The 13,435-nt window shown below is 32.4% G+C and overlaps 1 protein-coding gene across 1 annotated transcript in view; it reads left to right on the top strand.

The window, feature by feature from the left end:
• The window catches only part of SOX6 (SRY-box transcription factor 6), a 340,990-nt gene that overhangs the window by 126,043 nt on the left and 201,512 nt on the right, over positions 1-13,435 (top strand). The window contains exon 4 of the mRNA XM_059929925.1: positions 8,073-8,162. Coding sequence (XP_059785908.1) covers positions 8,073-8,162 — 90 coding nt within the window. The remainder of the gene's footprint in view (positions 1-8,072; positions 8,163-13,435) is intronic.

The following is a 13,435-nucleotide window of genomic DNA, read 5'->3' as shown; positions in this document are numbered from 1 at the left end:
AAAAATACAGTGCCTGAGAGATAATATGTGCTCAGCAAGTGCTACTTTGCTTTTCAGAGGATGAGAATTTATGCTTCAAGTGGTAAATCAAGGCATAATTGAGGAGGTGGTATTTAATGCAGGCAGCACAGAATAGGAAGGTTTTTCATAAGCATTAAGAAGTGGGGAGACATTAGTATCAGGAGGATGTCATGATCAAAGGTGTGGAAGTGAAAAAACACAAGACATGTACAGAAGAGGGAGGTATGTTTGGTGAATTCATTTGAACAGAATGAAGAGTTTCAGGTAGCAAAAATAATAGGAGATGAATCACTAGGGCCAGATTATGGAGGACCCTTAAAACCAACTTGAGTATAACCTTATCTTAAATTGATCTCTTATGGATTGCCAATACATAAATAAAACATATAAGAAGGGATATTTTATCAGTAAGATCTTATTGTGTAATTTTATTTTATAATTTTAAATATAAAGTCAACTGACCAGAACAGTGAAGCTGTTTTGATGAACACGAAACTGAAAGCGGGGCTTGTTGATCTTAGATGGGAGTTGTTGTTATTGTTTTTAATGACCTTAAGCTTCTACCTTATTTCTGCTGTATTTTCTTTTGGTTGCATCATGTTCAGAAAATCCTAATTCAGATAACTAAATAATTGTAAATATCAGTCCTATAGTATTTTACCTTAACATTGTTGCATATCTTTCAATATAGCAAGAGGTTTATTTCAAGGTTTGCGTAATAAATGTTTTACTCTGGTAGTACAAGTTAATGCATTGGTGATTTTCAGTGTGTTAAACTTTGGAACATAACACATTTGAACGTGTATGACAGTTTTTGTTACAGTTTTCTTGTTGTTTAGTTTTTTTTGGTAAGTTACAACTGGCAGAAACCCAACTCAAATAGTGTAAGCAAAAACAGGAATATATTGGCTTACATTATCAAGAATCCCAGGAGCAGAATTTGGCTTTAGCTCTTTGGGGATGTAAGTATGCTAACATGATGTAAAGATTGTTTTTTTCCCTCTCTCTTTTCCTATCTGCTCCTCTCTACTTTTCTTAGTATTTTTGGCTTCATTCATTCTTATTGCATACAGACTCTCCATGTGCCAGGGAGAATGGCCATGACGATTGATCCCAGGCCCACATGCTTACAGCTTTCAACTTGAGCATAAGAGAGCCTTTCCAGATAGTTCCAGGAGAGAATTCTGACTGGGTCAAATTTCTCTGAGTGGCTGGGAGGAGCAGTAGGAAGCAGACGGCAAAGCCCTGTGATTGACAACTCCATCAGGACAAGAGTGGCATTCAGCACTATTTCCCCAAAGAAATCAAAAGAAGGAGTATAGGACACAGTGGGCACACAAAAATTATTGTTTCCACAGTTCTATAAAGTTTTTAAAAAGCAGTTAAATATGTATATGAAAGAGTAAAAATGAAGTCAAACATTTGTAGAACCCAAAGAGCAGTGTCCCATGTCATATGGTTTGAATACCTTAGCCTTTGGCAATGGAGCAGCAGAAAATAGTGTCAGGCTGCACACTTACTTCTTGTACATGAAATAAAATATAATTTGGAAGGAGTTACTTTTCGAGTTCAAGAGTATTTTGAAGCAGCATCTTAGCTATTCCTCAGTGGATGACTTCAGGAAAAGAAAGCTCTTAGTTCAAAAAAGATAAGGCATTATGGAAAATGAAATATGGAGGAACAGGAAGACCAGAGTAATGGAGTATGTATGGGAGAATTGGCTGTTGAACACTATTTACTTTCACTGCAATACCTCGAATTTTTAGCACCCTTCTCTAAAGAACTAGAGCTTCATATCTGAAGCAATTAATAATAGATGTAATTATTCATTTTCTATTATTGAATGCTGCATCGTAGAGACTAAAACTGATGTTCAAATAATGATTTAAATAGTCATTTCAGTAAAACCAACACTGAACTAGAGTCAGGGCTCTGTCACCAACTGTTTGGCCTTGGGCAAGGCAAGTGACTTCCTTATCTTGACTCTGTTTCCTCATTTCTGAAATGGGGTTTTGGTCTTAGTGATCACTGAAGTCTCAGCTACAGCAGGAGGCTGTGAGCCTCTGATTTACCTGCTGGATATTTCCCTCTTTTTCTATATTGGCATTGGTAGCAGTTGTACTTTGATAGATATGGGAGAGGAATTTGGTTTTGAATGATCCTTCTGATATTGTTTTAGGTGTTAAGCAGCTTTGGAAAGCAGATGAAAGAGATATACCTCTTACCTGTACATATAGAACAATGTGACTTCCATGAATGTATGTTAAGTGCCAGTTTTAAGGGGTCCCTATAAAAAGTTATCAGACTTTGGTAGATCAAAACAGTGCAAAGAGAGAATATTGCACCCTGTGTGATGATGTCTATGTGTGTATTTCCGGCAGCTTTCAAATGTGGGGTTTTCTCTCCCTCATGAACATGTCAAAATCTTGCATCTAACAGTTCTAATGACATTTTCAATAGCTCCCATTGACACACGCACACAGAGACACTCACAGTATATTATCTAGTAAAGTGGTTGTGGAATTAACATTTTTCCTGGAAGGAATATATCTGATTTAATGACCAAATCGTTTTAAAGCAGCACAACAGAATTTCACAGGAACTAAATCTATTTCTTCACACCGATCATGCGTGTTTTACTCAAGCATTGAGTCATTAGCATGTTTATAATGGTTCTAATTTAGCACAACATTTTCTGAATTTTATCCTTGAGTCATTTACAAATTGTTCATATTGAATAAACAAAGGAAACAGATTGCATTTTATACTTAGTAATTTATCTGAAAGAAGAGGGGAGGGTTAATTGTTTGAAAGTTTTGGTCTGTTTGGGGAAGTGAGCCTGCTTTTTCATTGCTAGGCATAAATGCCATTTCTCATCTTTTTGGGGATGGGGGGAGGCTATGGAGGAGTAAAATGAAAAATTAAGACCAGGACAAGTTTGGCCACTCCCAGAGGGGAGTGTGGAGCAAAAGGGGAGCTGGCACGAGATTATCCAAAACAGTTGGTGCATTCCTTAATGATCAAGTGCTTGAGAAGTCCAGCTCTTCCTGGCAGAGCATCTGTGTTGATGTTTATATCATTGCCCTGCTGTATGGGAAAGGCATGCCTTCTCTTGCTGCTTGGCTAAAAATAGGATGGAATATAGCATTGTATGAGATATTTTAAGAAAGCAAAAACATTTAAGAGGTTAAAGGTTTGGCTTTTGGATCAAAAAAGATCAGTGATATAACCCGTGGTGTTCCTTGAAGACTGAATTTTATCTAGAGTTTGTCAGTGATTCGAACTCTTGGTTAGGCAAGTTATTCTAGGTTCATTTGGTGTGGTCTGAAAAACCCACTCTACTGTCTTTTCTGTCAGCTTCCCAGCATGAAGAGCAAGATTGAAAACAGCCTCTATTTATACCGCCTTGTTCGTATTTGGAAAATCAGTTGTTTCATTGGAGAGAGGGAGAGAGAGAATGAGAGCATGAGCAGTCGTCAGGGAGTGTGCTTTGCACGTTATAGTGACTTCAAAATAAAACTGGCACATTTTTGTGTCTAATTATTTTTAGTGAGCTTGGAGGGTTTTAATTAAAATTTAAGAGTGCTCTTCAAGCTCTCCAAGCTCCAATTTTATCCCACTGTATTGTGGAGCACTCGTCACTGTGGAAAAATGTACAGTAACTGGCATGTGCATCTCTGTTTCCTAATGAAAAATGTGAGATTGATGATCAGCAGGGATATAAATATGTATTGTCAGAATTAGTTGTAAACCAAGGTCAAGGATACTTTTAATAAGTTATCATTGTTTGGATACATAAAAAATTTATTGCTTTTGAAATTTATGATTCCTGTGGTAAAAATAAAAGGGATTGCTTGAATATTTTCTTAAAAGGGTTAATAAAGCAGTAGGATCTGTATACAGGGGGAGCAGTCATTGTTGTTTCTCACTAAGGTATTTTAAAGTTATTTTCTATGTCATGTTTCTAATGTTTCAGCATTTCTACCTTTATCACTTTGAGGTAAAGGGAATAATGATAAAAGTGTTTACTCACAGGTAAATTGTTTTAAAGTACGATAAAAAATTTTTCCCATTATCCTTTCCCGTTCCCCCATGATTTAATTTTAATGATGATTTCTTTATTTACTCTCTTTGACCCTTTATTTTGCTCAGAATAGTAGTTAACACTGCTGCAGCTTTGTTTAACTAGGAATAATTTTAAATTGTTCTTAAAATATCGTCATATAGATTAGGAAATAAATATCTCACATACTCTCACTTCAAATTTCCCTTGTACTGTAAAATTAATTATTAGCACGATAAAGCATTCCTGACTTACCTGGCCTGAAACCTAGGTATTTAGGAAGCAGAAACATTGCTTTGCAATCCATTATGATATCTTTCCTTTTTTCCTTAGAAAAAGGTTATTGAAATGGAAAAACTTAAATTTGCAAAGGAAAAGGAAAGACAAAAGCTATGCAACTGAGAATTAATTTATAACATATCAGCACCTGTTACATCCTTGATTAAAAATAAGCAAGAACTGAAGTGCAACTCGATTTTTGACAGTCCTGTTTTTAATCACACTATTTACAAAAATTAGACAAAATAAATATAATAAACTCATATTTCATTGAATATGTATTGGTTTATGGACACTAATTCTTTCAAAGTAAGAGGAATTAATTTTGGCATTTTCCACTTTTATACTGAGGTGTTATGGCTTACATTCATTTTTAATGTGTACATATTACGGTGACACACACTATAATATTGTGATACTATAATGTTGTGTTTCTTAATCTCAATTTCCAAAAGGTATGTAGTTTCTCTCCTGTTTAGCTGAAAACAGCTCAGTCAAAATACTAAAATTTGAGTAGTCAAACTCAGATAATAAAATATACTGTATATTTTTTCATTGTTTTGAGGACTGTGGCACTACCATAACTATATTAGATGTTTCAAGTCAATCATGTAAAACATATTTATCTGTGTAGAGTTATCCAAGAATATCCGGGTGATGTTTAGTTCTTTTTTTTTTCCATTTGGAACCCTGCATAAGTACTGAATTGAAACATGAGCTTACTCTTTGCGTGGACATAAAGCAAACTGGACTTCTTTACTTATCTTGACCTCTTTGATTTTTGCATTTGTGCATGATCAGAAAGGGGCAAAGTCTGATATGATGAACTGCCTCTGTAAAGCTAGTGTCCTGTTAATGTAGTTGACGTATGTGGCACAGGAGGATGAATGCCGTTAATTTTTACCCTTACCTGGATATTGTTTTGAGTGGGAAATTTGAAAATATAAATTTCGTTTTTAACTTTATCTAGCATATATTTCCTCATTTCAAGACAGAAACGTCTTGGTAGAGGCTGTAGTATCCTCTGCCTATGTAGCATTTAGTACATCTTCTGGTACTGCATCTTCTGGTCTTTTTCCCTCACCTTACTTGTTTTACATTACAGTATGGGATGTGCTTAGTACTAATTGTGGTATGTATGCCCTTAGAGGTCTGGCAGACAGATAATTAGGTGAAAAAGCTCAGTTTTTCAAGAGACCTTCTCACAGTTTTGAATATTCCTGGAGTCTCCTAGAATTGAGATTAAATGCTGATAAAGTTGTATGTAGTGACTTTTATTGTCCTGTAGATAAAGGCAATCAGTGATTGTTACTAAATATTTTCATGGGCTATAAATATAAACTTGGAAAGCCTGCTTTATGTTTTTCCCCTCAGTGTCTTCTACTGAAATGGGAACTCATATAGCTAGATTAACTCAGCATTATGGTAAGAATTAATTTTCTAATAGGAATGTGAAATGTTTTGAATTTATTAACCATTTTATTAATGATTAGCTTTTATGTAAAGCTGTGTCTTCAGACTTATTTGATAAATGTTTGAAGTGTATATTCTTGTTGTCCATATAGTTCTGTTTTTCTCCCATGAAGTTTCAGCATTCTTTTTCTGGAGCTCTGAAAGATTTCAGGTCTATTAATAGAAATGAGAGACATATTTTAGCCTGTTTTACATTTAGTGTGTATCTAATCCTAGTTTATGAACTTGCTGTGAATTTTGGATCATTACTAGTCAATTGAGATTTTGTCTTGACCATTATAATATGTGCACTCAACTCAAATTTTAACCAAACAAGTTATGCTTTAGCATTCATATCAGTGATTATCAGTTTAGTACAATGTTATAACATGTATGAAACGGTTAAAAAAAAGTAACAAAACTGAGTAAGACAGGAAGTTGAAAACATTTTGTTGATTATTCTTATACATGGTCTAATGTTATATCCAGAAATTTAAACCTGATTTGAGAAAAAGTAATCTCTGATAGGCATGGCTTTGAAGATTTTGCTTCTTAACTCTCAAACCTAGTATTATCTTTTCTATGACTTTAGCATAAAAACAAAATATGTATGGAACGAAGTATACACCTTGATTCTGAATTTAAAATAAAAGTAACAAGAGAACATTTTGAAAATTAAATACAAACTGAACATATGCATATGCATATAGGCCCTATTGGCAGGTCACTCAGAATCCAGTTTTTAATCACAGTGGTAGGTCACTGGTTGAAGCCTAAGAAAATAATTAATAGGAAAGACTGGAAGGAAAGAAGGAGGAAAGGAAAGAAGGGAAGAAGTAAGGGAAGGAGCAGGGAGCTTTCACTTAATAGAATCAAGCTGACTTCTATTTAGAAAGAACTTTAGCTTCTGTGATAGAGAGCTAATATGGTTGTTCTTCATCAGCCATTTCCCAACATACTGATCTGGATTCTGTCCATTCCTTGATTGATTGATCATGTCACGAACAAACGTTAATTGTTTTCACCAATACTTTCTAACCATGCCGTAGTCCTCTCATCTCTTACCCGGGGCTCACTGTCTTCTTTTTAAAGCTTATCTAGTTTCTAAAACCCTTCAGATCCATCTTGACCTTACTGTCATTCTGAAAAATTCAAGGAGGATTTAGAAGTTGGAGAAAAAATGAAAGGGAAAATGCTACAGAGATAGGTACTGATATGGGAGAGAAAAGGCATTTGGAATTGAAGTAATTATTTTAAATATAATTTAAAAAAGGAGTTATCAGAATTTTGACACTTGGAATGTTAAAGTTTAATGGGAGTATTCTTTGCACTAAGGATTGAGTATTTAAATCTGCTTTCCCTTTTGGAAACATGGCCTGTTTGTTAAGATTTGAGGCTTAAAAGATACACGTAAATAGTTGTAAGCAGTAGCTCCAGTTGCGAATCCATCTGAACAGAGAGAAAAAATAACTCATTGATAAAAATTTGCTAATTATTAGAACATTCTAAAATTTAAACTTCTGTAAACTTTATGAATATTAATAGAAACAAGTGTAATCTAGTATGCTATTTAGAAATGCAGTAGTTCAAGTAGCGTTTAAATAAGGATTTTCTTGAAAAGATCATGCATCTCTTTTTATATAAGAGAAAAGTTTTAACTGTTTTCATTACTGGGGGACAGAGAACATCATGACTTTATTTTCTTTGCATTTTACTCTAAATGAGTATTTTACAAAAGTTGCCGTATGTTTATTTCTTTGTAAGGACTAAGTAGTTACAGGTCGATTGGTCTCTTCTCCTTTGAAGATTTATCATTCTTCCTTGAATAGCACATGAATTTTGCTTGGACTTAAAAAACATCACCTGGTTTGAAAGGAATAATATCTAAACTTAAGCTTGTACGAAAAAGCCCCTTGTTCTGTCCAGTTGGTCTAAGAAATGATAAATGCTGGCTGAATATTAATTAACTATAGTTATAATACCAAGATAAGATTATTGAGCATTATCTTTTTTTTTCGTGGGAATAGTTTAAATAATCTTCCAGCAAAAAAAAATTTAGTTGTGGTATTTTATAGTAGATAACGGAATATAATTGTCTGTATCCTAGGGTTAAAACAGCAACAACAAAAAATAGCTTTAATCATTTTTGAATAACAGAATTTCTCCATAAACTCCACAGCCTTCTGTATTTGTAATATTTTAATACTTATCAAATACATGTGTAATAGTTTTAATACTTACTTTTTTATTTTAATAGATTCCTCCTGCATGGAAAAACTACTTTCAAAAGATTGGAAGGAAAAAATGGAAAGATTAAATACCAGTGAACTTCTTGGAGAAATTAAAGGTACAATATACAAAATATCAAACATATCAATGTAGAAATATTATTTTGCTCCACAACACATTTGCTTATCTTCTGTGCCCTAACATTAAATTCTTACCTCTAATATTTGTTTATATTTGAGAGGGTAAATGTATAGTGTGTTCCTGAACTTTATTCTTTTGTAATGTTTATAGAATGAAAGTTTTGCCCTTTCTTTTTTTAGTCTATAAACATATAACTTACAGGATAAACTGCTTCATTAGTTTACTGAACAAAAAGTATGAAAAAGAAAAAAGGTTATGTCAAAGATGAACAAATTAAGTTAAAGATAATTTTAATCCTTCCTTTGAAATCATAATAATAGCTTAATTGATGAATCCAAATCACTGATTTGAATTTCTTCTGATCAAAAAGGGTCAGCTGTAGTAACTGTAAAAAAGGAGTTTATAGAATGTGCTGTTTATGGTTTATGGCTGGATTCTGAGGCCTGTTTACCTGTTCAAATCCTGACTCTGTCACTTACTAGATGAGTGATTTTGGGCAAGTCACTGAAGCTTTCTATGTTTTGAATTCCTTGTATCTAAACTGAGGATAATAAAAATACCTACTTCATAGGCTCATTTAGAGAATTAGTATATGTAAAGCTTTTAAAACTGCCTGGCACTTAAGAAAGTCCTCATGAGGGAAAGTTGTGGTTGTTATTAACTGCCCATAGGATTGTAGGTTGATTAATCTCAATCAGATTTCACCAGACTTAACATTTCATGATCTCCAACCCGGATGAGAATGAGCATCTTGCATCTTTATTTTTAAAGATAAGTGATTGATGTTATTATTTTGAAACATGTTAAGAAGTGGGCAGTCCCAATCCATTACAGAATTAAGCTGCCCTATCAGTTAAGAAGCTATACTTTTTGCCCAGTTCTCTCTTGTTGATTCCTTTATGGAGATGAAGTGCTGTATCATTAGCTTTTGGTATCATGAATAGAATCCATTGTCATTAATTAATTTTTTCAGTTGTCCCTTACAGACAGTCATCACTCTGACTTGACCTGACAATTTGGGAACTTAATTACATTAGTTTTCTGAATTTATCAAGTGACTTCAGGTGAATATTCCCATGGATAATTCCTCATTTAAGATGAACATTTGGCGATAACTATCTGATGAAAATTTTATTTTGAATTTATTACAGAAAATTGCTTAGTGTTCAGGCATGTTATGTTCAACTCAAATGAAGAGAAAAGAGAGTCATATCTTTTCCAAGAAATAATTAATAACTCATTCTATTAACTAATGCAGTATCAAAATCAAGTGGAAATTGGATATTATTTTGAATTTCACTGCTTCTGTTTTGTACTCATAAAGGCCATTTGCTATTTTGGAAAAAAAAAGAGAAACTCAACTTAAAACTGACGGGTAGAAAGAAAGTCATTAGTGACATATTCTTTATCCAGCTGCAATAACATGGTGTGTGCTACTTTGCACGTCATTCTGTGTTTTCTTCCCTTTCCAAAGTCATTGGTTTTATGACAGTGAGAACAAAAATGGTTTATGCAAAGGCAAGCTTTTGCCAGCGTGAATGATGGGGGTCTTGCTTTCTCTCAGTAATGTGGAAGCTAACATTTTATTATGTTATGATTCAGCATCGAGTTTTTATGCTTTGGGTTATCTTTCCCCCTCCCACCTTCTATCTTTATTTTTGATTCTAAAAATGCAAAAACTGTACTAGTTTTATATAATCAAAATATATAAATCTCAAAAGTGAAACATGCAAAATTAGGCTTTTCAAATTCTTTAACTTTTTCTTTTCTGGATTCTGTATGTGAAGTGTAAACTTTCATTTGTGTGCTACCCTCAGTTTTATGGGCATAGAAGATAAGATTCTTACTAAATTTTTCATTTTGATTTACTCTACATAAGTGTCTCTTTTTACATCTTAATATTTTGTCACCATAAACATTATACAAAAAGTATACCAATAATATAAAAAATTGAAAAAAATTTAGTTAAAGTAGTGTTCAAATAGTTTGATTCAGCCACTGCTGAAACTCAACATACATTTTTATTGTAGGTGAGATCAGATCAGTTATTAGCCACCAAAATTAGTTATAATTATTCTGAAATTATAGGGTGATCTAAATACTATCTCCAAGAAAAACATACTAGGGGAATTCCCTGGCAGTCCAGTGGTTAGGGCTCCACATTTCCACTGCTGGGGGCACCGGTGCACTCCCTGGTCGGGGGACTAAGACACTGCATGCTGCACAGTGCGGCCAAAAAATAAATTAAAAGAGAAGAAAAGAAAAACACACTGCAGTGGGTTATTAGTGTTCAGTATATCTCAAGCGTGTGTATTTATATATCTCATTATTTTTCCCTCATTACAAAATTCATATACATTTATTGTAAAAAGTATATAAACACACCCAAAGGAAAATATAATTGCCCTTTCATTCTACCTGTATTATAGTGTATATCCTTTCCATTTTAATTTATGCATAAAAATTTTTTTCCCTTAAAATTGGAATCATCCTTTTACTATTCATTTGTAATCTGTTTTTCCCACTTAATGATATATTGTGAATTTCCCTGATTAGGTCATCTTCTAAACTATTATTCTTATTTGCAGAAAATATTGCATAAAGTGAGGTTCTTATAATTTAACTGAGTCTTTTATTCAATATTTAAGTTGTTTTTATTGTTTGTCATTATAAAGAAAACCTTGAACATGGGTAACTTTTTAATACTTTTCCGTGTCAATTAGTGGTTATTTTCTTACGATATATTTCTAAAAAGTGAAATTACTGGGTCAAAGAAGGTGTTCTTTTTTAAAAAAGGCTTTTGATTCACATTGCCCTTCAGATATAGTGTTCTGTGCTCTCACCAGCAGTATCTGCAAGTATTCCCTTGCCCTCAGTAGCAAGTATTATTATTTTAAACATTTCTTGCCAGGTTGATAAGGGAATATAACATATTATTGCTGAGTTAATTTGAATTCTTTTGATTTTTATTGAGAATGAAAAGTTTTACATGAATTTATTTGTATTAAATGTCTCTTCCTTTGTGAATTGTCTGTTTATTATGTTGTTTGCCCATTTTTCCTTTAAAGGATTTGTCTAGTTTTTATGGTTTTTAAGGCTCTTAATGTATATTTTAATGGTATTAGCCTTTGTCATATATGTATATTTTGTCATTTTCTTTATGGTTTTGTTGTTAAATCTTTGCCTCCCTTTTTTAATGCTCTTTTTTTTTTTTTTTTTTTCTGTTTGGGGTTTGTTTAGAAAGGCTTCTCCCAGTCTAAAATTATATAATATTCTACTATATTTTCTTCCAGTTCTTTGACTATATTTTTATACACTTAAGTCTTTGATTCATCTTGAATATATTTTGAGTATAATTTCAACCAGAGATATAACTTAATTTTTTTCTCGAGTTAACCAAATATCTCTGTATCATTTATTAAGTAACCCATCTTGTCCCATCTGACTTGAAATAACATCTTTTATTACATACTGATTACATATTTGGAGCCATTTCTCAGTTTTTGGCTCTATTCCATTTATCTTTCTACCTAAACTTTTACAGTGCTAGGCTATATTAATCACTGTAGCTTTATAGTATCTTTGGAAAGTATTGCAAGACCTCATTCATAATTATTCTTTAAGGTGTTTGTATACTTCTCTAAAGTTTATCTTAGATTTATATGTTGTTAATTAAAATTGCAAAGTGATTTTTTTAAAAAGATTATAAAACTATGGGATAACAAATCTTTTTAGCATTGAATCTTTCCACTCCAAATAACTTACTCAGTTCTTTTATGTCCCTCAACAATGTTTTGTTTTTTATATACAGATTCTGCACATTTCCTTTGATGTTTCCTTCATAATATTTAATATTTTTACTTGCTCTTATGAATGAGATGTTTTTCATACTACTCTATTTTTGTTACTATATTTGGGGGTGTTAGTAAATTTTGCTTATTCATTGTATAACTTCCCTTTTTGTCAGACTTATTAGCTCTAGTCATATTTCAGCTGATATGTTTTCTCTTCTTTTTTAGCAGTTATTGGTTCCTTTTTTTTCACCCCTTCTTTTAATACACTGCCTAGAATATCTAGAATAATATTAAATAATAACAGGTGATAGCAGGTATTTTATTTAGTTTTTAATTTATGGAATTGTTTTTAATATTTCACCATTAAGTATTATATTGACTGTTGATTTAATGATTTTTATCATTAAAGATCATGCTAGTCCACTTTATTAGGAGTTTCTATGAGAAATTGCATTTTAGTTTATGGCATATCTTATTGGTTTCTGTTTTTCAAATTTACTGATGAAATAAACCCTAATTAGTCATGGTGTAGTCTTGTTTTAATGTACTGCATAATTTTATTTGCTTACATTACAGTTATTTTTGCATCTGTATTTGTAAATGAGATTAGTTTGTGGTTTTCTTTATTTGTACTATCTTTGTTAAATTTTAGTGCCAGAGTTCATGGAATTGGAAAGCTTTTCCTCCTTTTTTGTGGAGGAAGGCTATGTAAAACTATTGAATAGACAACATCTTATTAATAAGTGGGAATCTTTTTTTATATTCTTTTTGTGTCCTTTGCCTGAAGTGGGTCTCTTGAAGGCAACATATTGTAGGCTCTTGGTTTTTTTTTTTTTTTAATCCAATCTGCCACTCTGTGTCTTTTGATTGGAGCATTTGGCCCATTGACATTTAAGGTAATTATTGACAGATATGTATTTGCTGCCAGATAACTGAATCACTTTGCTGTATATCAGAAATTAATCAAACAATGTAAATCAACTATACTTAAATAAAAAAAGAGGATGATTTCATCTTAGTATAATCAATAAAAATAAACAATTGAGTTCATCAGGTGAAAAAAAATAAGTGGGAATCACTTATTTCTTAAAATTCTGAAAGAATATATTCATAAAACATCTAGGCTTAGAGTTTTCTATGGAGACAATTTTTTTTTTTTTTACAGTTTCTTTTTCTCTTTAAGTCAGTTTTGCCAGGAAAAAAATTTCCTAGAAAATTGTATATTTCACTGAGATTTTCAAAAACATTAGTATTGTTTTAAAGTACAATATCGCTTATTTTAAGTTTTCCATTTATTTGCTGTTATATATTCTATTTAAATTTTGCATATTTCTGTTGTCTCCCTTTTGTTCCTCAATTTTTACTTGCTAGTGGTTTTTCTATTTATCATTCCCCCCTTACTCCCTAGTAAGAATCCAGCTTTTAGGTTTACTTGTCAGTTCTGCTGTTTTTCAGC

Source organism: Balaenoptera ricei, chromosome 8 (genome assembly GCF_028023285.1).
Source record: "Balaenoptera ricei isolate mBalRic1 chromosome 8, mBalRic1.hap2, whole genome shotgun sequence".
Lineage (NCBI taxonomy): Eukaryota > Metazoa > Chordata > Mammalia > Artiodactyla > Balaenopteridae > Balaenoptera > Balaenoptera ricei.
The sequence above is the reverse complement of the archived record's forward strand: the minus strand, read 5'-3'. Positions and strand labels throughout refer to the sequence as shown.